The sequence below is a fragment of the Erpetoichthys calabaricus genome, chromosome 18, assembly GCF_900747795.2.
Source record: "Erpetoichthys calabaricus chromosome 18, fErpCal1.3, whole genome shotgun sequence".
Classification (NCBI taxonomy): domain Eukaryota; kingdom Metazoa; phylum Chordata; class Cladistia; order Polypteriformes; family Polypteridae; genus Erpetoichthys; species Erpetoichthys calabaricus.
Window position 1 is genome coordinate 8,226,261 of NC_041411.2, and position 25,680 is coordinate 8,251,940.

Genomic DNA, 25,680 nt, shown 5'->3' on the forward strand with positions numbered 1-25,680 from the left:
GCTGCCAGCTCACCTCCATAAAAAAAAACACAACATCTCATACAATTAGGAAACTTGAATAGCAAAAAAATAAAACATAAACCAATTAACTGCAACTAGTTTTACAAATACATTAATTGTTCTAATCTACCAAAAATTAGGCAAATGCAGAATTACGATGCAGAAGACACAGAAGGTGAGTAGGTACAGTATGCTCTGATCTTTCAATAATATTAGATCTTTATCAAGGAAAACACAGAATGTGCATGTTCACATGTCTGTGTAGATTTTTCAGTGGGTCTTCAAAACCCACATCAATAAAACTATATGTAGGGTTGATTGTTAAGTCTCATCTTGCTTTGTGAATTTGCAAACCAATGGAATAGGGCTGTACACAAATATTTGATAGAATTCTGTATTAAGCTGAAAGTGTGGTGAAGTTTTCCGATAGATATTTTCTGTGCATAAAACAAACTAATCGTATTTATTTTTTCTATATATACATGTATCCCCTAGTGCCATGATGAGTCTTTAGATATGCATTGTGCCAAAGTCAGCTTTAAAGTGCTGCTGTAATAAACAGAAACCAGCACTGAATCGATCTTCTGTCTCAAACCTGCAATTTAGCCTGTGTGAACTAAGTGAGGGGATATTCATTTCAATTATTCCCAAGGTGATCTTTGCTATACAAATGAATTGATCACTCTGCGTAATGACACCTATTTAAAAAAAATAAAAGGAGCACTATCACAGACAAGCTTTTACCAGTCAAACAAATGTATAGATCAAGTGTATAAAGACAAATGAAAAGTCAAAGAAAATGAATAGCTATCTAAACCCATTTCTGTATATTTTTTATAGAATATTTTATAAACATTAAGTATATTTTTCCCCTTGGGATTAATAAAGTATCTATCTATCTATTGGAGACAATTGGAAAGTGCTTAATATTCAAACTGACATTTAGTCACCAAATTAAAAATCTAGCTAAGCAGAGAGTATCAATTACATTTACTCGTAACTGTTTTAAAATAAACATGAACACATTACAGTTTAAAGGATACAAAAAACTTTATATACTGTACAAGTTATAAGCATCCATTATCATAGTCTCGGCTGATAAAATATGCTTATCACTGTGGGTGTGCAACCAGACTTAGAACTCTTGCCTCGTGGAAATGTACAGCAATCAGTGTTCAATATTTTCATTTAAAAGTATGAGGGAGTACTATATAAAACATCATTGCATGTTACATGCAGAGTGAATATCAAGTTAAAAACAGGAAAGAATAAGGTTACAATGTGAAGTACAATTAAGTGATTGAGCAATTTAATTATTGTAAACAGGTCTGAACAAATGGACCAGGCTTCCTTCACACTCCAGTGTGATAAAAGCTAAAAGCTACAGACTGGTTAACCATGGCAGCTGCAGATGAAACAGCCCTTAAAAGCTCAAAATAAAGTACGAGGACTTAATAAAATGAACAGATAGCACAACCAAATGGGAAGTTTTTTCTAGAGACTGAATAAGCCAGGAAGCAGAAAGCACTACAAGTTTTTGGGAGCTTTTGAACCAGACCCCCCACCCCTCCCCAAGCTCAATGATTCACCTATTACCCACAATTTGAACCATATGGGGTTAATCAATAAGTCACTTAAAAATTCACACATCTTGAAAAATAAAATGTTTTTAAGAGGACAATTAAATCTCATCAAAATGGGCACAATCATTAGGCATCTGTATCCATCTGATAACAAAGAATTTCAAGACTACAAAATAACTAGAAGACTGTCAGGAGTATTAAAAGATGGTTTGCGAAAAAGTAACACATTGTATAAAGCAAAGCATGGATTAAAAAAAAAAACATAAAAAGCTAAAACAGCAGTGAAATCTGAAATTAGGAAAGGATCACATCTCCAACATTCAGACTTGAAAATTAGCAAATGTTGATATTAATGTTCTAAAAAATCTTTTAATAGTTTAATTTCATATATAGTTTTCCCTTAATTATGTCATTATGAAGCAAGACATAAAATTTTAAAACTATATAGATTGTTTTAAAGGTTGTTATAGAAGTAGCAAAGGAGATTTGTTTCAAACCTTAGGTTAAAATGCCACGATAAGTGTTTAGGATTTAATCTTCAAATGTTCTTACCTTTCAAAAACAACTGTGCAGATCTTCTTAAGCGAATAACCCTAAAAGATAAATACAGAAATGTCATGTAGCTAACAAAATTTAAAAAAAAACTAAAGCAAAGGGCTATATCTTATTATTTATATCTTCATGTTTTCTGAAGAGAATTTGAGTAAATTCCCCAGAAACAATCTGGGGAACAATATGCTCTCATTGTTAAAATATAGCTCATGAGAAAAAAAATCTTATTTTTCTTATTGTTTCTATTGTATCATTTTTACTATTCTGAGGAGACATGCAAGTAAGGATTTCATTGTGTTATGAACACGACAATCTTGAACTTAAAAATATTTATCTATACACAATGCAAGTGTACAATACTTTTTTCTTTTTTTTTTTAAATTTTATTGATTTTATTGAAATCACACAACATTCCATACAAATAGATCAATTTTTCAAGAATAGGATTGAAAACAAATCAACCCCCAAGTGTAAATGCAAGTGTACAATACTAAATGCACTCCATCACATTTGTTTGCACTGGCTAAAGATTCAAGAATGAATTTTAAACAGGGTAACCAAATAAGTAGTAAAAAAATGAGCTAAAAGTGACAAGGCTGCCCATAAACAAATCCCACCTTTATATTTTATGGATTTGGCTGGAGTTTTTAACCATAGTGACTTAAAAAAAAAGAAAAAGTGGAAATCTAGATTAGACACTAATGATTATTGTTTTCTTCTAACTGGACATTTCTTTCACATCATAGGCTGTTGTACAGTATTCATCACTATTGGCTTTTATTATTTCGTAAACAATTTTTCTTTCCATTCTGCATTAAAACATGAGATTTGAATTTTAATCAGCAAGTATATGGGGTAAGCAACATAAAATGAATATCTCAAGATATTATAAAATTAATATTCAGATAGTTGAGATGTCTAAATGATTAAAATGTCTGAAACTCTTTTCACAATATCTCAAAATAAGTTGCTTTGAATTTGAATATATCTGCAATACATTTCGAGAGATTTCAAATCGACCTTGGTGAGCATTTTAATATAACAGATATTCATTTTAAATTACCTCAAAATCACTCCCAGCAAAAACTCCTATCTTTTCACTGTGAATTTCAGGCTATTTTAAGAGATCTTAGAATTCGAGATACCTTGAAAAGTGCAGGACGTGACTTTTAGATCTGTAGAGATTGATTTCAGTTACTCCAATATGATATTCGGATATCCTAAAAAAAACAATTTCTTAAGTAAAGCTTAAATATTTTGAGATACATTAAGATATCCCAAATACAGCAGAAACCAATTTTAAGGTAACTGGAAATATTTTGATTCAAATGCGAGTCAATGCAATGATTATTGTTTGACATGTCTTAAAATAATATCCAGACCATTGGGAGATCTCTGAAATGCATTTCAAGATATCCTAAAAAAAGGTTTCCTGTGCATCTCCAGATATCTCACATACTCTTTGAAATAACTCCAATTTAAAATCTTTCAAATTCATTTTAAAAAATCTGAAACGGACAAGAATTCCTAATCGACAGTACAGTTAATCTTATACACTGTCATTTCGAGATCTCACGGGTAGCCTTCAAAATATGTAAAAAGCCTTAGTGTTTGTAAGATCTATTCGAGAAATCGCAAAAGGCACGAAAATGTTATTTCAAGATATCTGGAAATACATCCGACGTGGCTTAAAACACGTTTCAGATATTTTTTTATAGTGATCAGAGGTTCATAGACTTTACCAGGATGTCATTTTTAAGATATTCTGAAGTGTACTTAAGATATCACAAAAAGCATTTGAAATGTTTTAAAATACATTATGCGGATATGAAAATACTGTACAGAATGTCTGAGAAGTCTCTAAATGTAAATTCAGCTTGACATAAAAGTGTGACAGCACACACACGCCAGCCAGAACGATATTTTATTGAAACAGAACTTTACCTGAAATTGCCTTCTAAAAAGAACTAATTCCCTATAAAATAACGCATCAAGGTTAAGGAATACGTAATTCATTGATTCGGACGAAGCTAATTCGTCGTCAGCGCCTGCTTACCTGGCGGGCTTGGCGGGCTTGGCGGGCTGCGTGAGGGCTCGAGGCCGAGGGGCGTGGCTATGACTGGTAACCCGCCCGCCCGCCCGCTCGCCCGCTCAAAGCTGCGCGCTTCATTCTCACCACACACGAGCGCAGGTGTTTGTGATGACAATTGTACTGGGCGTCTGCGAGTAGCAAGCAGCAAATAACTGTTCGGTCATCCGTTTCTGTTGAAATTCTACTTTACTCTGATTTTTTTTTTTTGGAATAACTGTTCTTTGTATGAAGTAGAAGAAGAACGCCTGGAAAGAGTTGTATGCATGTTTTATGGAAGATTGGCGGTCTCTATCACTTCTGGAGTTAATATGGGGGTGCGTGTGCCGCCACTGAAACTAGTACAATTCAAGAGTATAAAATGAGAATATAGTGTATTACAAGAACCACACATCTATTTTGAGGAGAAACAGACTTGGAATCACATTCCGCCAGGTAATACTTCAATGCTAATAAACTAAATTTGAATGTGTTGCAATGCACTGGTATAAGTATCCATTTATAAAAATACTTCGATATTGACTTTTAACCTGTTTGGCCTAGAAACCATATTCCATAGAAGTTTCACTTTGTCTTTTTGACAAGGCCTATCCTAGCGACTACGTGTGCTGCTTTAATTTTTCTTGTCAAAGTGGGCACTGAAATGTATTTGCGTAGCTCCGCCCTCCCAGTACAGTGCACATCCATATTTGGTACGCCACGCCCATTCCCGTTACATTAATTATAACTTACCCCTAGCAGGGATGTGATTTGTTGATGTTTATGTTCGCCCAGTGATGGCCTTGTCCAAGTGTTGCTCCTGCCTTGTGCCCGATGCTTGTAGAGAAAGGCTCCTGCTGCCCAGCGTCACCTGCCCCGGATGAGCAGGTTAATGTATGGATGAATGGGCTATCGTTTTTGAAAACAAGACGTTATTCATCTGTTGCACGATGAAAAGCGACCAGTTTTTTAGGGAGATGTACTTGACAGGGTGAGCAAACATGAAGTTGCCCTTAATATCGAGATTCACATGACAGATAGAGCCTTATTGTAGATTCTTGACAGACTATTCAAGGTTAGGTATATTACCCTTCATCTGCTAACAAAGCATACTGTAAACGCTTTCAGAGATTTAATTGAATTTGAAATTTATGAAGCCAATATAAACTTCATTAATGAAATTTAAAAAGGGGGTAACATTTGAGGTAACATATTTTTATATAAAGAGCATTCACACAATTTATTCTGTTATATACTTGTACATTTTAATAGTCCTTTACTTTGTATTAGAAATATTTAGGTATGACACACAAATTAACTATATATATTAATATATAAAATATCTTAATATATAGCTCTCTGGTATTATGTCTTATGCATTTCTAGGTACAGTATCTGAAAATGACAGCCACGTCAGTTCCAGAGATCTCACGTATATTGTAATGTGTATGTAAATGTCCCTATGTATGTTGATATATCTTAAAATAACTTTGCATTTGATATATTGGAAATGCAATATACAATATCTCAGAATGGCATCCTGTAAAATTTCTCTCTCTTTTTAAGACATCTTGGAATGCATTCACAATATCTCAGAATGCACAAGACCTTATCTGTAAATGTATTTGATATCTCAGAATTTAATCTTGAGATATCTCAGTGTAATCAAGGTATCTGAATAAAACATTGGAGATATTTTCACACTAACGCTCATGTTAGATTTCTTATTAAAGTTTAGATAACTGAAATTCTTAATATTTTATAAAGTGTTTGTACTCCATTTGAATATTTTAACTCAGATTTTCAACATTTTATTTCCTATCTTTAATACATTTTAAGCTATCCGAAATGAAATTTAAAATATCTCAGAATATCTTTATATTAAATGTCTTGTTTCAATCGGATGTACTTTCATTTTAAGATATCTCAGACTTTAAGTCAATTTCAGATATCTCAATTTTATTATAATATAATGAAAGTCATTGTTATTTCATCATATCTGAATGTTATCAGATTTAGTATCAAAATACAATTAGATATCTTTAAGATATTTCCAAAAATTTCAGAATAATTACAACAACCTAGATATCCGAAAATAGATAGAAAATCATAGATAGAATAAGATGTTTTATAGGCAGTAATTATTTGGAAATAATTTAAAATATCTTAAAATTCATACTATTGATATTGATATAAAATTATTTTGACTTCTGAAAATGTCTTGAGATATGGGATATCTTGAAGTGCTTTTGACATCTCAAATTGTATTACAGATGTTTCAAAATATAAAGAATCATTCTGAGATATTGTAAATTGAGTTTTAGATGTCTAATGTGGTAAAAATCATTTTCAGATGTATCTTAAACTTAAAAATATAAAACTTCATGAAAAAGCATTTTTTCTAAGTGTAAATATCCAGAGACAAACTACAAAACATGACAGAAGTATAGCTGAAACACCTTGCTGCTTTCTAATAATAATAAATAATAATTCATTACATTTATATAGCACTTTTCTCAGTACTCAAAGCGCTATCCACACAAGGAGGAACCGGGAAGCGAACCCACAATCTTCCACAGTCTCCTTACTGCAAAGCAGCAGCACTACCACTGTTTCTTACAATAACTTATTAGTATTGTCAGGTGGTACCTAATACGGCCTTTTGATATTTTTTACCAAACCAATGTACCTGGACAATGCTATAGAGACAAGAACCAAGCAATAAAGAAATTTGCTCATGATCCTGTTTTTAATACTGAACCACAGTCTATGATGTGCTGCCTTCCTGTGCCTTAGCAAGCATTTATTTCAATGTTTAAATTATGACTTTCTTCAATTCTACAGTAATTTAGAATTGTTTTGTTCTTTTTATATCTGTTTTTAGGTGCAAGCGTTTTGGGTTCTACAAGGATTAGGCACTGGTTTAGTTCAGGCAATGGGGGAAAAAAAGCTATTTTTCAAAATGCCCGTACCTTATGAAAGTGCACTACAGGTAAGCTTTGATTCCTGCTCTACATTAATAGGTGAAACTTAATGCCAACATGTTTGTTTTTCCTGTTCCGAGGAGGTTAATAATCAAATATGTTAACTTGTTTAAATATGGTCTTAATACATATTTGACACTTTTCCTGGATAGATAATTTAAGACAGATTCTGTTTTGGCAATCTTGACTTTATCTGTAAATTGGTACATCACATTGGTGTTATTAAAAGGAGTATTAAAAATAGTATATGCACTGTGTCGGAAAACATTTCTGGATACCTGAGTAACACATTTATATGAGATCTTTGGACATCTCATTCCAAAACCATGAGCATTAATACTGAGTTGCAAAACAGCTCAAAAAACCTCCAGTCTTCTGGAAAAGCTTTGTACAAATTCTGGAGTGTGTTTTTGAAAATGTGTGCCCATTCAACCAAAAGAGCATTTGTGAGGTCAGTATCTGTTCTTGGATTAGAAGACTTGCCAAAGATGTTCAATATGGCAGAGGTCACAGCTCCATACAGGCCACTTGAGTTCCTCCACACCAGATTCATCGAACCATGTTTTATGGGCCTAGCTTTGTGCACATGAGAAGTCGCTCTTAAGCAGAAAAGTAACTTCCTTAATCTGTGCAAAGTTGGAATTGCCCATTTATCTAAAATGTATTTGTATGCCGTGGCCTTACAGCACCCTTCACTGGAACCAAAGGGCCTAGCCCAAACCCTGAAACACAGCCCTAGACCATTATCCCTTCTCCACCAAACTTTACACTAGGCACTGTGCAGTCCTAAAGGTGTGTTCTCCTGGATTCTGCCAAATCCAGATTGGCCCATCCGTATGCCAGATAGTGAAGCATGAGAGGCAGTGTTTTCAATGCTTCAGAGTCCAATGGCAGTATTCTTTACACAACAAGCCAACACTTGGCATTATGCATGGTAATCTTATACTTGTGTGCATCTGCTTGTTTGTGGAAACAAACTTCATGAACTGCTGATGCACATTGCTGTTGCTGATGTTACTTGCAGAGGTAGTTTGGAATTTTGTAATGACTGATGCAGGAGAGAATAGTTGATTTTTAAGCACTGTTTGCTTCTGGGCAGATCTTAGCAAAGCAGGGATTTTATGTACTGACTTGTGTCAAAGGTGTCGTCCTATGACAGGACCATGTTTAAAGTCCCTGAGCTCTTCAATATGACTGCCAATGCTTGTCATTGGTGAATATTATGGGCTTGTTTTTATGTTTCCTTTAACAGTGGATGTGGCTGAAGCACCTCAAATCAACAATTTGGAAGGGTGTCCATATAACGTTGGCTATATAGTATATAGAGGGCTTCTTAAGAGGAGTGTTAATGATTTAATTGCTGGTCACTCTAACCAACAGTAAATGTTGCTTGAAGCACATGTATTTCTCAGTATTGTGCACTAGTGTTTTTGCAGTTTCTAACTAACAAATTTCTCTGTTTAAACTATGGATGTTGTGTAAATTTTGCATGTTCCTCTAAATTTTGCAGCCATTTTCTCTGTGGATGCATGATTCTTTGCATAGTCCAAAGATATCCAGTTTGAATTATAAGAAATTCTAAATGTGCTGGATTTAGGTGTGTTTTTGAGCATTTATTATGATACACTGGCATTATATTCAGAGTTGGTCCTTCCTGTAAACCACTGTTGCCAACAGACTACATCTCACTGCAACACAATGTTGGATTGGCTAGTTGACTAAAGGAAATCCAGTTTGAATAGTGTTATTAAATGCTTGTCTTTAATGCTCCTGCTAGTAAATTCCTTGCCATTATATACAAATACTTCTTCATGTGTTTTGTCTCCATAAGCCTTGGTTTACATGAGCAGCTGAATCATTACGAACATTTTACTTACTCAGCATTTAAATCTAATTCTTAGCAGCCATTGAGGTTTAGATACCAGTCCCATGAGTGTTTGGTCCACATTCTTTTTAACTTCTAGTGTGGTTAATATTTGGCACTAACGTCTTTAAATGTCCAAACTATTTTCTCCTCTTCAAATATCTGCATTCCATTTGGACTATAAGCTGGACTGCTACAAAAGTAATTCATGTAATTAGTTTCATGTCACTGCGATCTTTGGACAATCTTCCTAGTTTCGAATTGCATGCCCAGTTACTGTCTTTGTGTAGTCTGCACCATCTACCAAAGTCTATGACCTTTTCTTCCCCCTCCCCAAAGGTATGCTCATTTTGTTGATTGGTCAGTTCAGACTGGCCTAGTGCTTCAGAGAACTGAACTTTGCAGCTTTTTAAATTTATATTATGTATTTGGAATTTGAGGGGCAGCTTGGTTGGACACAGTGTTTTGTGTTATGTATTTGTTTTTTCTTTATTCCTTGTTGTACTTTGATTGTGTTGTGTCAAGGGCTCTCAAGATTAGATAATTGCTATACGTGTATATTGCAGTCATTACAAAGCACATTATGATAGTAGAAACTGGTTGTTTTTACTGGGTAAATCTGGCATTTTTTTGGCTCTTCTTATTTAAATTGGAATGTTGCACATTTTGAAAAGAAATCCTGTAAATTTTCCATTACTTGAAATTTAGTATATATTATTGTTTTATATCTTACCCATATATTGTTATTTCACTTGGCACTCCCTTGTGTTGCCAGCATGTAGCACAAAGAGGAAATCGACCCTATGTGCTGCAACCAGTCCACCAATCAAGCAAACCTAAGTTTTTACACAGTACCCTTTGCCATCTTTAATCTGTGCCCCCATGGTTGTATTGATAAAATCAGTTTCAATTAACACCTGTAATCCATTGAAAATTTCCATTTATAATTATGAATACTTGATCCTGTCCCTTGGAAACTTCATTTGCTTACACTATAACAATTCACATCTACTAAAGTATCCTCATCACTCATACACTATACTCCTAACTTGCTCTTCTTTGGGTATATCATTAATTCTTTTATATCTTTCTTTTGTAATACAAAGACCAAAACAGTGCATAATATTTGAGATGCAAACTTGCAATATCTTTACATTGTATAACAGAGCAACCATTATTGAATCATCCAACTCATTAACTCCATTAATGTGATTGTTCTAGATATGCACATACTTGATAAAAACAGTGAATGTTAACTTAGTTTGTTGTCTTATTTATTCAGTTCCACCTTTAATACTCACTGATATCAAAGTACATTAAAATCCATCCGTCCATCCATTTTCCAACCCGCTGAACCCGAACACAGGGTCACGGGGGTCTGCTGGAGCCAATCCCAGCCAACACAGGGCACAAGGCAGGAACCAATCCCGGGCAGGGTGCCAACCCACCGCAGGACACACACAAACACACCCACACACCAAGCACACACTAGGGCCAATTTAGAATCGCCAATCCACCTAACCTGCATGTCTTTGGACTGTGGGAGGAAACCGGAGTGCCCGGAGGAAACCCACGCAGACACGGGGAGAACATGCAAACTCCACGCAGGGAGGACCCGGGAAGCAAACCCGGGTCCCCAGGTCTCCCAACTGCGAGGCAGCAGCGCTACCCACTGGTACATTAAAATGAATGAAGGAATTACACTATGTTCTTTTTAAACACTATGAAGGAAAATAAAAAAGCAAATTGGATTAACAGTCCTAATTATTTTTGTTATTTATCTGGTGTGAATTGAGGTTAGGGTTGTCTCAAGAACTGATACTTTGACATCAAGTCTGCATTAAAATTTCAAAAACCTTTCAATACTAAGAAAATCAGTATTGTACTCGTATGTGACTGCAAGTGGACAAACTGCTTTGTAAGTCATAATAATAACAGACAAATTTGAGTAAAAACGACATACAAAATGACTCGCAGTGGTAATGACACGACACATTAAAAAAAAGCAGTTGTCGGGTCTGGAAATACTGTGTTTAAAGCAAGAGAATGTCAGGCTGTGATTGTGAGAATTGTGCCTATTTCAAAAATGCCAAAACACACACGCAGGCTTTAATTAGTGCCGCTTCTAGCTTGTTATGGAGTTAATACAGAAACAGACTGATACATGGATTGAAAACACGATGATGTGATTGATCAAATGTGAGTTGTAATTCAAATGGGAGCCAATGAAATGGTGGCAAGATTATTCATTTTAATTCATAGTCCTAATAAAGGAATGGAGGCTTTACATTCATTCTGATTGTTTTGAGCACATCTACAGATGTCTATTCAAACGTCTGTTCATTTCCTAAAATGGCATATAAAGTTAATGGTCACTGAGGAAACCTTGCACTCATCCACAATTATACATATAGGACTGTGGGATGTGGGAGAAAGCTGCACAATGGTAATGCTAATATCAGTGGTACCTAGTAAAAGTCAAGGAAAGCTGCAAACAAGCAGGCTGTTTCCCCATATGGACAAAATAAAATTACATCTATTTGGCTTGTCTATACAGGCAATGAGCTGCCCCATTTGTTACTATCAAAATAAAATGTCTTTAATCGGTGCTTCAAATCACAGCATGTCTCCCTATTAAATATGACACATGCCTTAGAAACAGAAACACAATCGCCAAGACATGCAGTTAGCAGCACTGCCAAAACTACACTTTTTTTTTTATTAAATATGAATGTGTAAGTGCTAAGTTTGTACATTTGTTTGGTTTTTGAACGTAAACTAATGTTCATGAGTATAACCCCTAAGGTGTGACAAGTGTAGTAAAAACATATGTCATAGAGTTGAATGCTTAAAGGAATACTCCATACGAAATGATTTATTTTACATGTACTTACTCCATGCAGTTTGTAGTGGTGGTTTTGTGGAGAAAATACGTAAAATACTCTAGTAGTATGGGACCCAATTGTGACCAGCGCTGTACAACAGCAAACAATGTGAATAACGTCATGGGGGGAGGATTCACACGTAACTAGTGTTGCATAATCCACGAGTCTGTTATCCATTCATATACACAAGACGTGCAAAGTGCATGCATTTTTTGCTAAAATATTAATACTTCCGGAAAAAATGGCATACAACATAAACAGGAAAGGTGCTGTGCTTTTGGACTGAAGAATTCTCAACAACTGGATCTTCAGTTCTTCAGCATCCATCATTACAAAATTCATGGGGTAAATAACAGCAAAAATAAAATTAAAAACTTTTGGGTGGAGTATTTCTTTAAGATAAATTAATTACAGGGAATGTCACTCGGATATATACACTGACATATGCAATAATAAAGTCGAATTTCTCACATAAAATGCTTTAAAAACAGCACAAGAAAGGTGGTTTTCAAAGCATTCTGAAATAATGGAGTAATTGTACACAAAGACACCTTAAAGGAGGGTCATATGAAGGAAAAACCAAAGACCAATTTTGACAAAGTAGCACAATTTTGTTGTTTCTAAAATTTGAACTAATTTGACTCATCTATTAAAATTTATTCTTTCATACGTTTTTTAACCAGCCAACGATGACAATATAAATATTAAAATAGGAAATGTCACAAACCTAATAGAGTAATCCTCGAAAAAGAATGTTGTTAAAAAAAGTTTTAAACAGTTTGTTTACAATAGCTTGAATTATCTTAGAATTTATTCAACAGAATTTAAACATTATTTTTCAGTTACTGGAGAGAAAAATAAAATGTGCATGTAACAATTCAGGTAGCCTCCCCCTTGTTTGTTATTATTTGTATTTACTTATTTGTCCGACATGTTTATCCAAGGTGACTTACATTTATTAAACAATTGGTTACGTTTCTTTTGGTTTTCCAATTGGAGCACAGGCAGATCAAGTGACTTGCTCACGGTCACAGTGTCAGTAGTGGAATTTGAACCAACAACCTCAGAGTTTGAAGTCCAAAGTTTTAAACACTACAGCACACTGCCTGTTCATGGACACATTAAAATTTAAGTCCTACATTGTATTTTAATATTCATTATTGCCATTACTAGTTTACTTAAATGATAGTTGTGTGCCTACTTGATTGATATCTCTATTTTAAACTGTTGTTACTATAAGTACTGCTATTTTATTTTTATTACATGCACAATATTGTTCCTTGAGTAATGAAAGCACATTTAATAAAAAGCTATTGAATGGGATTTTGTTTTTTTTTTTTGTCATTGTATCAAATAGGTATCGAGTATCAAACTTTCAATATTATTTGTATCAGATACAAAAAATCTGGTACTGCAGCATGCCTAGTAAGGGGTAATATGATGAACTGGACTGACCAGTCCACCCTTTCTCCAATCACTATTATGGTTATAGTGGATACCAAATATTTTTTTTCTTTTAGAAAGATATTAATATTTTCCTAGTTAAAAGATTAAGGAACTGATTTTTGGTAAATTTAAATTCAAACAGTTTACTTAAATTTGTTAAAAATCAGCTTAAAATGTAGTTTAAAAGAGGCTTGCACACTTTCCTTCAGGCATGCAATGGCTGAAAGGTCAATACAATTCATAAATGGCAGTTAAGAAAATACAAAATAAACGGTTCAATTTGATTCTTTATTTGTATGTTGCAGTTTAATATTTTCCAAAATATAGGACTAAAGGACTTGTTTCTGTAAGTTATTTTTCAAGAAGTTTGGGTTAGTTTCTACATAAATGATGTTAATAGTTGTGGGAATGAGAATAATTGATTGCACAGAACTGTGATGCCAAATTTAGGATTTTATCCCTTCACTATTGTTTAGTTTCAACACAATTATTGAACTACTTTTTTTACTTAGTACAGTCATGAAGGTGGAATATAAATAAAATGTACTACTCTTATTGGATTAAAAATCTTAGGTAGCCCCCCCCCAAAAAAGCACCATATACCAGCTAAAGCATGTTTATGCTGTGAAAGTCAGTTAACAAATGATGACGCACTTTGACTGCTAGCAGCCTGTTAAACATGCATGCATTTGCTTCAATAACCCAGTTACTCACAGAAACCTAATTTCTAAAATGTCATGTAAACTCTTATTCCAGTTAGAGAATTACTGTTATTCACATGTGATAAACCTGGTTAACAGGAGTAGATTTCTCAGCGAATAACCTGTTTATGGACAAGGTAAACTAAAGGGTTAAGCTAAGGATTTATAGTCTGCGCATATATGTCCGTTGCACTCTGCCAGCCTGTGCATGCATTTGCTTCGCACATGCTTTAAGTTACCTTGGGTGGAAGCATCCACAAAAATCAAAAATTTCCACAGCATTCCTACAGGCAAACTTGTCCTTCTTCTGACTGAAATAATCGGTCTCAATATTTCAGAAATTGTTCAAGTTATGTTGATGAAGTGAATGTACAGTGCTTCACTCAGCAATACAATCGACAGCAGTAGGGTAACGTAGTCCAATTACTTTTTAAAGTAATGGGTAACCTATCAGAATATCTTCATTATCATTGTCATGAGCGGGGTGTGAGGAGTCTTTTAAGATGTTTTCCGCTTTCCTGAGGCAGCGAGAGTTGTGCAGTTCAATTACACAATACTTATCTCATTTCAGCAACAGTGGGTATAAGGGAAATAGCATGTATGCGTGTTTCTTTGCAGAGCTCAATCACACAGAAAACATTGTTCCAAGTGCAATCTGGTAACATGAACCTATTAATAAAGCATCAATTTGTATAAACACTTTTATAAAACAGAAGGAAATTTTCAGGTATCATTCTTATTTTCTGATTCACAGTGGTAGCAAATGATGTTTAAGTCTGTTTAATGATGTCTGAGTGTTTTAACAAAGAACCCCAGAAGATTACTTGTCCATGTAAATGCTGATTTTTAAGAAACCAAGTTTCTGCCATGACTGGGTTATTAATGTTGTTATTCTGGTTATGTAAGTGCATGTAAATAAAATTATGCAGTCAAAAGATGGACTGCAAATTTGGACAAATTACTACTCAATTAGAATAGGACAATGTGGACCTCATCATATTGAACATGTAAAATATTATTCTGAAGCAGTAACAGTGGCCTATGTGGAACTGACAAAAAATGTCATGAGGCATATACTGCAAAATTTCACAAACTGATACCAGACTAAATTCAACACTGGCATTATACTGTAAAGGTTGAAAATGCCAAATGTTGCAAAGAAATCTGCTCAGAAAAAGCAGTTAAATATGTTAGTTTAAATACAGTTCAATTTGAAAGCTTCAACTTTCCAAAAGATGCTTTCAAATGTTAATTTCACTACAAGCAAAACAACTAAAGGAAAACATTAAGCCTCATTGTCCAAATAGTTTAAAAAATAATTTCTAATCACCGTTTTAGCTTCTGCTTGTGTTATAAATATATATTGCTTTTATTACAGGTTATTGATATGTGCTGGAAATTAATGTATCTAATCCTTAAGTCAGTTATCAAAAAATATCTTTTAATAAGTGTAATTTAATTATGATCTTAGTCCATTTTTTGTTCACTGTACAAAAAAAACAAAACAAAAAAAAAAACTTAAACAGGTTATGGTGACTGAGTTTTAAAAACTATTCTAGACCTTTCCGTATACTAAAGGCACAAACACTTCAGTAGGCTTACATACAGCATGCTGCAAAGCATATCATCTTGCTTTATGAACTTGCAAGCACTAAATTATTTGCTAAACAATTTTTTTTTTTTCCTTCCACATACACTTTCAAGATTAAGATCTCCCTTTTAAACATTGTTCATGTGTATGTTAGGCCACTTAAAACTAATCTTGCAGACGTCTGCAATTAAATATGAAATGATGTAAATTATGGAGGTATAATATGTATATTTTATAACTGTCACTTAACACATACCAGAAAAATTTTTTGAACAGTAATAGTGGTTTTTTAACATATACTCTATTTCCATATAAAAAAAATGATTGAATGTTTTTATTATTTATATTAATGTAAAATGAGTACAAAATTTCCACACACCAATCAACCACACCTATTACTGTTTCCCCACAATACTTTAAGGTCTATAAATAGTCTAGAACAAAAAGTAAATGTTTACATGAAAACTGAAGTGAGTAACAAAGAAGGAACTGTTTGTTTTGGAAAAAAAAAATCCCCCCCCTATCAAAAAGAAACATACTGTGTATAAAGTCTGTCAAAAAAATGAATTTACTCATTTTCATTAAGCAATATGAAAGGAATCTCACCTATTGACTATTAAAAGTTATTAAACCAATCATACTATGTTTTCAAAAACACAAAATTATCACTTCTAACTGTTCTGCTCATGTTAACGTGAAGCAGAGCAAAATGATATGTTATACTCTCTTCAACAAGCAAAGAATTATTTCAGCTTTAAGAGCCAAAAAAATATACAAGTAGCCAACAGCACTGTTCATTAAAGGAAACATAGCTTCCTGGAAAAAACTGAATGCTGGCAATAGTAGCATGTTAAAGGTTTAATTCATAATGAAAAGGTTGACATAAATCAACTTTGTAGTAGTAAAAAGTGTAGGGAAATAACCCTTTCATATTTTGCAGTGCATAACCAACAGTCCTAAGATGTTCTTTAGTCTTTTGTTACAAAAATATACTTCTTCGGGGAGATCTGGCCACTGAGTACTATGCAATGAATAACAGAAAAACTGATGTTAAGTTTATGTGTATAATCTCCCATAGGTAAATGAATGATGAAAATATGAAAAAAAAAAAAAAAAAAAAAAACTTTGAACATTAAGGCTTTGTGTCAATTTAAATTTTATTTGCTTGCACTGTACATCACGAGTCCATTCAGCACTGGTTTAAACCAAGTGACATGTTACACGTGTAAATGGCATAAGAAAATAAAAGGCACTAATTTGTTTAATAAAATAAGAAAATACATGGACACTTTAAAGGTACCCTAAATAATGAATACAAGAACTTTAATACTGTTATTAAATTTAAAAAAAAAAACAAAACAAAACAAAAAAAAAAAAAACTCTAAGCTTGCACATAACCCCTAATTTCACTTGTATCGCAAATGTTTTCAACTACCTTTATTATGTAGTTTATATGTAACTTGAAATATTAAAGGCCAGTAGTTCTGATTATTTTAGATTCAGAGGGTTAAAAGTCAAGCCTAATTTAACACAGGAAGAGAAACTACCATCCCAAAGATTCTATAAAAGGAACCAAAATAAGCTTTAATCAAATTACATGGCAAAAAGTGCTGCTTGTATCCAACTTTTGAACAGTAATGCTAAGAATGCCACAGCAGAGGCCACTTTTCCCCGTTTAAACAAATTTCTTGTACACAACTCTCTAAAATATAGAGCTATGTGTACATTTAAAACAAAAGTAGTAGCACAATGTTTTAAAAGGGAAACACTTTCACAAAAGGAAGAAATACAAAAAGATCCAAAAAAAAGAAACAAAGTACAGTTGAGGTGATTGGGCTAGATTTGCAGATTTTGACAACCCCACCTTGTGACTGCAAATGCTTAATAAAGCTGTCAGTCATAAATCTACTAAAGTAAGAATCTAGGCACCCCCCCCCCCCCCCACTTTCTTAAGGTAGTTCTATAACTCAAAAGAAACACACAGATTGTAACTTTGGTAAGAATGATGACAGGTTGTAAAATAAAATATTCAACTCTTCAAATGACAGATTACAGTTCTAATGACAATGTGCAATATCTTGCTTCCAGTCACCGTGCCATGTATTCTTTGATGTCTACACATTAACACATGCATGCAGGAAAAATCAGTTACATACAGACATCTTTCATATCCATTATCAGCCAAGAAAACATTGTTGAAGTGTTTCCCTTTCAACATTTTTTGCACCAAGCACTAATGCAATTTAATTTTCTCTAATTATCTTTGTCTACCCTACATCTCTTAAGCTGCTACTACAACATAAATGTTACACTTAGCTAGCCTTACTGAGACTGTTGCAAAGATAAAATAGCCTACAAAAATGCAGAACATTTTAAAGCTGTTTTGTCGATACTTGACAGACTTTCTTTAGGAAACGATGGATGTAAACAGGATTATATGGCATTTTACTCACTATTCATGAGGGTGACTATGCATCAGGCACATCTGAAACCATGCCAAAAATGGACTATATTAAACGTTGTTGAACTCAACAATACAGTAAGTTTTAATCAGATTTATGGCCACCTGCCTATCTATATGGATTCTTTGTGGCGTGCTGAGTAAGATGAGAGATGTATTGAGAGACAAGGGATACAAAGAGAGAAATTTTTTCCAGTCTTTGTAAGTCGTTTATGTCTCGATTTTCATAATAGAAAGTTAAAAGGTGCTTCTTAAAAACACTACTGATTGAAGTCTTAATTCCAAAATAACCCAGCAGATCAATTTTATGGCTCAGCATTACAGCCAACAAAAAGACATTCTCATAAAACATTTTAAAATAAACAGTTCTTGGTAAACTCAGTTTCATTTAAGTAAATCAAAACAGGAAAAAGGGGTTAATCGCAGTCTATAGGCAGAGCTCAGAAGTCAGAAATAAATCCCAGCTATTGCAGCAGATAATATTAATTATATTTCTTCTTTTTCTGCAGACAGAAGTGCAGTGTGAGCATGATACAGGGAACCATCAAATAACGAAGCCAGGCAACAGTACAGGTTATCCCTGTTCATTTAAAATTAGCACCTCCACATTCTCATCATTCGCCATCTTCTGGGTTCTGGGGATCAATTATTTTCACGTGAGTAAAGGGAAAAACACCTCTTCGACCATTCACTTCACCTTCCCACTGCCCGCTAATGTTCATCCTTGTTACTTTTACAATGTCTCCAACCTGAATGTGGGATAAGAGAAAGAAGTATATGTTAACATACATACTACAAATACCACCATCCATATTTGAAGGTGGAGTACCATTCCTGTTTTTATAGAAAATAAGTTGCAATACAAACACTTTTAAAAAGTGTAATTTTTTTTTTTAATGTATTCATAATGGACACATTACTTATTTTTACAAAACACTGGAATACAAAAACAATTACTGTCTTGGAAGTTATTTTCTGGGGATTCTAGGTCATTGAATATGAAGATATTTTAAAATAAATTTAACTAATACATTCATTCAAAATTCAAAGTTAAATACCCTTCACTATCAAAGTCATGCTGTTTTACTGCAGGAAAAAGGTTCTCCAACTTGACCTTGAATATAAGCACAGGTATTTCAGCAAGTCACAAGGAATGGCTTGGTGCTGCTATGTATAATTTCTGTCGAGAAATGTACTTTTGCACAAAATTAAGCAATATTTGTATTTTAGACAAAGCTGTCAATAGTTTTTTCTTTTTCTTCTTTATAGTTCACACTTTCTGTAGAGTTGTAGATGATAATGAATTTTCTCATAGCCAAAGCCATCTACTATGCTCATTAGCAAGAAATGATAAATAATGAGGTATCATAAAACAAAACCTGAAACAGAACTAGAAATTTAACTGATTACACTCAAAAAATCTGTCAACCCCACAACGAATTTTAGAATGTTCAAAATAATGGTAGGAACTCTGAGGTACTCACATGCTTCATTAAGCTTGAAGCTAAAGCAAAGGTAAATGTCAAACATATTCTACAAATAGAATATGGCTCATTTTTGATAAGTTATCAGGAAAAAATATTTAAGTGCCAAAGTGAATCTACTACTTCTTACAAAAAAGAAATGGTACAAAACGTACCTTTCTTTCAATAAAACCTATTCACACAAAAATAACATTTTCTGGTTGTGTGAATGAATGAAAAACTTAGACTAACTGAACTACATGAATAAAGAATGAAAAAACTTTTAATATATCTAAAACAAAAATGAAAATGTCCTCACAAACAACTACATTATAATGATAGTATCCCTAAATTAGAAAACAAAAACATTTTAGGATTTTTGTCTTATTCCTCTATACACAGCTACAACTGTGATTGATATAAGTTAGTGTTAATTAAACTAAAACACACAAAATATATAAGTTAAAATTGCCCCATTATCATTACAAGAACTGGCACCTTACAAAATAATGTGACAATAAACCCGTGAATCTATAAAATGCACAGAAAATTAAAATATTCTGAAACTGACTTCAATACTGAACTTAGTCAAGCCACCCAGGCAGCAAAAGATACAACTTTGCCTGACATACCAGTTCATATCACTCATATTATATATCATACTGTAACAATTCAGTCACAAATCAATATAATACATATCCAAATGTTGAAAAACAAAAAAAAGAGAACTTTAATATACAGTATTTTCTATCTTCATTTGATTAAATTACCCTAAAGTAAATGAAACAACTGACCTCTTTATCAATATTTTCAAAGGTTTATACTCTGTTCAGATTTTAAAAAGCAAACCAAATTACTGTCTTCTTCTTTAAATTCAGTTATTCCTCTTCATTTATGTTTAACTCAAAGGGATAACTAAAGCAAATAATAATTTGAGATTTAATTCTAGTTGTCTATATCCATTTTTAGTTTAAAAAAAAAAAAAAAGCAGCGTAAATTTGAAAATTACTTTAACTGAACCATAACAGAATGGGTTCTTTATTAAATAACAAACTAGCAAGATTAACTGGCACCAACTTACCTCTAGTGCCAATGCTGTCTTGTCATATGCACATGGCACTCGTTTTTGTATAGCTTTAGCCATGACCGGTCCATTGTTGGTAGAAGGCAGAGGATTTATGACAGCTCCTGGTGTATTTGGTGGCAGAGGTGAAGGTGTCTGTGGCTGAGCATAGGCATGTGCAGGCTCAGGGATACCATAGCTGTTTGAATTCCTATTACCATGAAACTGATGCTGATGAGGTCTAACAAGCTTCTCTACATATGGCACAGGAATCATGCCTGCTCGGCCTTCCTTGTTGCGGGCACTCCACCACTGCTCTTCAGGTTTTTCTAAAATTACAAGGATTTCTCCTTTTTTGAAGGGAAGATCCTCTGCATCATTCCCAGTGAAATCATACAGAGTCCTAACATACTCCAAATTCTCTTCTGGTGGGCCCATAACAGGTGCTGGGCTGGATATTACACTTGGATTGGGGTACCTAAAATTAAAAATATACACATTTACTCCAGCAAAAATCACTCACCATATATAACAGACACACAATCACTCACCATATTTAACAGACAAATCTCCTGAATGAGATCACGACAGCAGCTTATTTTAAGCTTCTACTTTGCTCTAGTTATTACCTGTAAATTTAAAATACTGCATAGGGTTCATAAATCAGTTTAAATCGGAATATGTTCCTGAGGTAGAATAATTGAGTTTAGGAAATTAATGTTTTAGTATGCAAAAAAAAGAAAATCTAAGTGAAGCAATTAAAAACAATAAAATGCACCACACTCTGATGCAATTTATTGTGCATTGTACATGTCTTAAACACAAGTTCACAATTGTTTCGGAATTATTTTCACTAAAATATACCAGGCAGTCAAAGGAACCTTATTTTTGAGAAGGGGTTCATGTCAACACACAAGACATATATAATACTAGTTTAGTGTGGCAAAAACAGTCACACAAAGCAAAAAAAAAACAAAAAATACATATATATCAAGAGAGTTGTGATATTTGTAAATGCAGGGAGATTATATATATATATATATATATATATATATATATATATAAAAAAAATCACATAACTTAATCTCTATCGTCCAAGTTATTAAGAGATGCTGTCAAGCTTGGCATCTTGGGTACAAACCTTTTTTCCCTTTTATATAGTCCTGCAGATAATAAATACTGTAGCATCCAATTTCCAAACAGCAGTATCAAAACATTAAATGCCATACATTATGTTAGAAACAAGATGGGACACTCAGACTGACTCAATGCTATCTTTTAACACCAAGGCCATTCAATATCATTAGATATATTGAAGGACGATCCCAAGAGGATATTTAGTTTTTTAAATAAGCTCAGGAAGTATAATTAACAACCACGATCCCTTCAGGGATCCTCAAGAATTGCAAATAAAGTAGTAAAATGAGTCACAGTTGATACATTATAATGCATGAAGTAATCGGTATACAATTATAGAGATGGGATATGTTGCCTTAAGCATAATGACTTATGAATTTTATTTTTCCTTTCTCCACTACTACCTCAAGAGGGTCAAGAGTACAAGCCTGCTTTCTAAATTAGCTTATTGATGTGGTTTACTTATCTAAATGTTACTGGATCCACTCTCAACAGCACAGGAAAAAAAACACACTGGCTATCAGTGTTAAAGAAAACGTAAAAGATTTCTACTGACATTAAAGGAATGTAGTTTCCTAAAATGAAAAACAGCTTACTCTATCCTCTCTTGTATAGTTCCTCTGTTCTTTTAGGTTAATCCTGCTTGTCACAGAGGTAGAGACTCGAGTATCTGTAGCAGTGCGCCAATTCCACATCCACTCTCTGGAAAGTGACATGGCATAGAGGCTCTCTGGTTTGGCCTGTCTGGCAAAAGTCAATAACAAATTCCTTGGTTTTGCTGATGCCGACTTCCACAAATGTCTCGACATGACTACTACACTCTTTCACCAAGCCCCCTGTCAATACATCCATTAGTGCAGAACCAGACAATTTCTGCAAATGAATTATATATTGCTCATTTGGGTAATACGCTGTATGTTATATACTTTTTTTATGTAGTTTAAAGTCAAGCAAAATGACACCTTTTACTTTTTTTATGTGAAATATACCAAATGATTATCCGTCTACACTAAGGCCAGAAAACTGAGATATGGCTTGAACACATTTAACATCTTAACTAATAATCTAGGATATATTCTGTATTGGGATCTGTGCATACTTAAAATGTGCAGCATTCAAACTCGACTCAGTAGTTTGACAGAAGTTTAGCACTGAACTGATATAAATCACATTTAAAGAGGCCTGTGTCCATGTTATACATGGTATATTAGATGGATATATTTAAAAAGCTTGTTTTGCTTTGTCTTTTTTCTATTTTTCTTTTGCTTTTCGTGTATTTAAAATGAATGGTTGGATTTTTGTATTATTAAAATGCTATTGTATTCTAAAAAATGAATTGAGCACACATTTATTCTTCAGTTTTGCATTAAGTCAGCATATGCATAAACAAACACATTATGTGCCAGTTATTCTTGTGTGAGCATTTATTTTACTATGTACACAATTATGCTTCTATGTAAAAACCTGGAATTGTGGCATTTAACTTTATCTAGGTAAAATACGAAAGTAATGTTGCTGATAAAGCACAGTTATTATTCTAACAAGAGAATAACCTTATAATTATGTACACAACTTATAATGCCCAAAAAAGTTTTTTTACTGTAAACAATTATTTTAAAAGTTGAAATAACACTTCTACACAAAATGTCAGTTTTAATAAAAGGAGACTGCTTTCAACACCCTTGTGTTAAACTATATTGCGTTAAATAAACGCAAACGAAAATGTACATGCAAACGATGTGGCTGAATTCTAATAGCTGATGAGTTATTAAAAAAAAACTTCCTCATTTTTTTGTCTCTGTTGGGATCTTTGTCATTAGATATCTAAATGAATACTTTTATCTATATCACAAAGAATAGTATTAGTAAAATACTGGTATATACCAGGATGGCCTCATCACAATTAACGACCACTTACTTAGAAAGACAGATACACGCGTAAACTAATTCACTTATGATACTACATGTAGACCTTTTAAACGTATGTTGAATAAGCTATAATATAAAGAGTACAAAGTAAGTTACTATGTCCTCCCAGTTGGTCTTATCCGATTATGTCTCATTTCTCTTAACTTTGTGTTCGTTTTTTTACCCTCTTAGCTAAGAATTAACGGTCGTCCACTTTTTCCTTTTACAAAACAATGACGACAAAGGCATACAGGTAGTCATATGTAATTTATAAATGCGTGCTCTTTGCATTGACATGTTATACATAATACTGTATGGATGCATACACATACATACATGCAGAGGAAACAACCTTAAAAGCGGAACAAACGATACAGAGATGGTGTGCAATACCACGCAGGCCTACCATTCAACTTTGGACTTGTCATTCAAAAAGTTAAACACTCTTCTCTCTCATTCTCTTTCTCACCTGGACGTTGGTTCAATCAACGTCGTCGTATCCAAATAATGTATTTTGTAGAATTCCAATAGGGCCGGTAAGTGTTCAAATTCCTGATCACCGATTTTAAACTTCTTGTTGGGCAGCGAGTTGATGATATAATGAGACACTTTAGAGTTCTCTGACACAGAGAGCACATAATCGCCAGGGCATGTTGACGAATCCCGGACCAAAAACACGCCGTGCCTCTGTCCCTGTAATCGGTTCTGGGCCTCTTGCCGAGAAACAGGACCAAAATACCAACTGGACCTATCCGAGGAATCGAAGCGCGCAGATGACATGGTCTTGTTTGCGTGTCAGACAACCCCTTGAAGATCTATAAAAACATCAAGATCCAGGGCGACTGCTCACCCCTCCGAGCTACTCCTCACAAAACAGGAAAAAAAATTAATTCAAGCAACTTTCAGGGTCGGTGACACAGCGAAACTTCCTAAGATTCTCCTTCGCCAGCACGTTTCTTCCAGAATGTCCGGAATCCACTTTAGTTCATTCTGCTGTCCCCCTAAAGCCACATACACAAGATATTCGTGTTAACGTTTTAGAAAAAAGCAATAATAAGACGTAGTTTGCGACCTTCACATATAACCGTCCCTTGTTTTTGGGAACCATCCACTGCTGGTGGACTTAATTTCAGAAACACGGCGCACAATATAATCGGGGGATAATATAGATTACTTAACCAGATCTGCCCCCATTGCTTTAAAAAGGTTGCACATTGCTTCTGTCCAGATCTACCTCGATTGCGTTCCCACTACTAAGCTAACTGACTGTAAGTTTAAATAAGGAAGCAATTTATTAATAAGCTCTTTTTTTAGCTCCAATACAGACTTAAGATTCTACGCGAAAATGGCGGCCTGCGAAAATGTCTTCAGATAGAAATACAATTCACACTTTAAAAAGAAAAATTGCATATTCTTCTTTTCACAAGCAATATTTTTTCCAAAAAGTTGGTATCGGGGTTAAGTTAAAAAAAAAAAAAACAGAACCAGTTCCGTAACAGATAATATTCAGTTCATCCTGCTCCTAACCCGATTGAAATCAGAAATGGCGGACTGAGGGCGGGTCCGCACGTCACCACCTTTCCACAGTTCGACGTGCTCATTTACGTAACGACTATTGCGAGTACGTCCCATCCGTAAGAAAGGGCGAAGTTGGAGCCAAAATGGCGCTACATACGAATTCATTGACTGGCGGGAAAACAATGTCCATTTTAAAAGACTGGGCTAGGATTCATATTTATTTTTTCATGTATTTTGTTCAACCAGAAAAAATAAAGTTATTAAAAATAATAGTACTCGTATTTAAAGCAAGATTTCAAGCATTGAGTGCTAAAAATACAAAATATACAGTACTTGTAGTTTTTCATTCCAGGTTGCAATAAGTATGGTTTAAAACAATACTGTAATAAACTTGTGTGAAATTATTTTAAATAGATAACGTGAGCAAAAAGTGTTATAAAACTGCACACAATCATT

At 33.9% G+C, this 25,680-nt stretch overlaps 1 protein-coding gene across 1 annotated transcript; it reads right to left on the reverse strand.

Annotated features, from left to right (window-relative positions):
* Positions 1 to 16,813: 16,813 nt before the first annotated feature.
* On the reverse strand, positions 16,814 to 25,273 carry crkl (v-crk avian sarcoma virus CT10 oncogene homolog-like). Its single transcript, XM_028824941.2, has 3 exons — positions 24,176 to 25,273; positions 20,680 to 21,139; positions 16,814 to 18,884 (listed from the first exon to the last, which is right to left on the reverse strand). Exons 1-3 carry the CDS (start codon positions 24,484 to 24,486, stop codon positions 18,750 to 18,752), a joined length of 906 nt encoding a protein of 301 aa, XP_028680774.1. The 5' UTR covers positions 24,487 to 25,273; the 3' UTR covers positions 16,814 to 18,749.
* Between the last annotated feature and the right edge of the window lie 407 nt (positions 25,274 to 25,680).

Excerpts from the sequence above, each read along its gene's own strand:
- crkl (XM_028824941.2), bottom strand. The coding sequence starts at position 24,486 with ATGTCATCTGCGCGCTTCGATTCCTCGGATAGGTCCAGTTGGTATTTT. Across the intron at positions 21,140-24,175 it reads TTGATTGAACCAACGTCCAG|GTACCCCAATCCAAGTGTAA; the intron begins GTGAGAAAGAGA and ends TTTTAATTTTAG. Across the intron at positions 18,885-20,679 it reads AGACAGCATTGGCACTAGAG|GTTGGAGACATTGTAAAAGT; the intron begins GTAAGTTGGTGC and ends TCCCACATTCAG.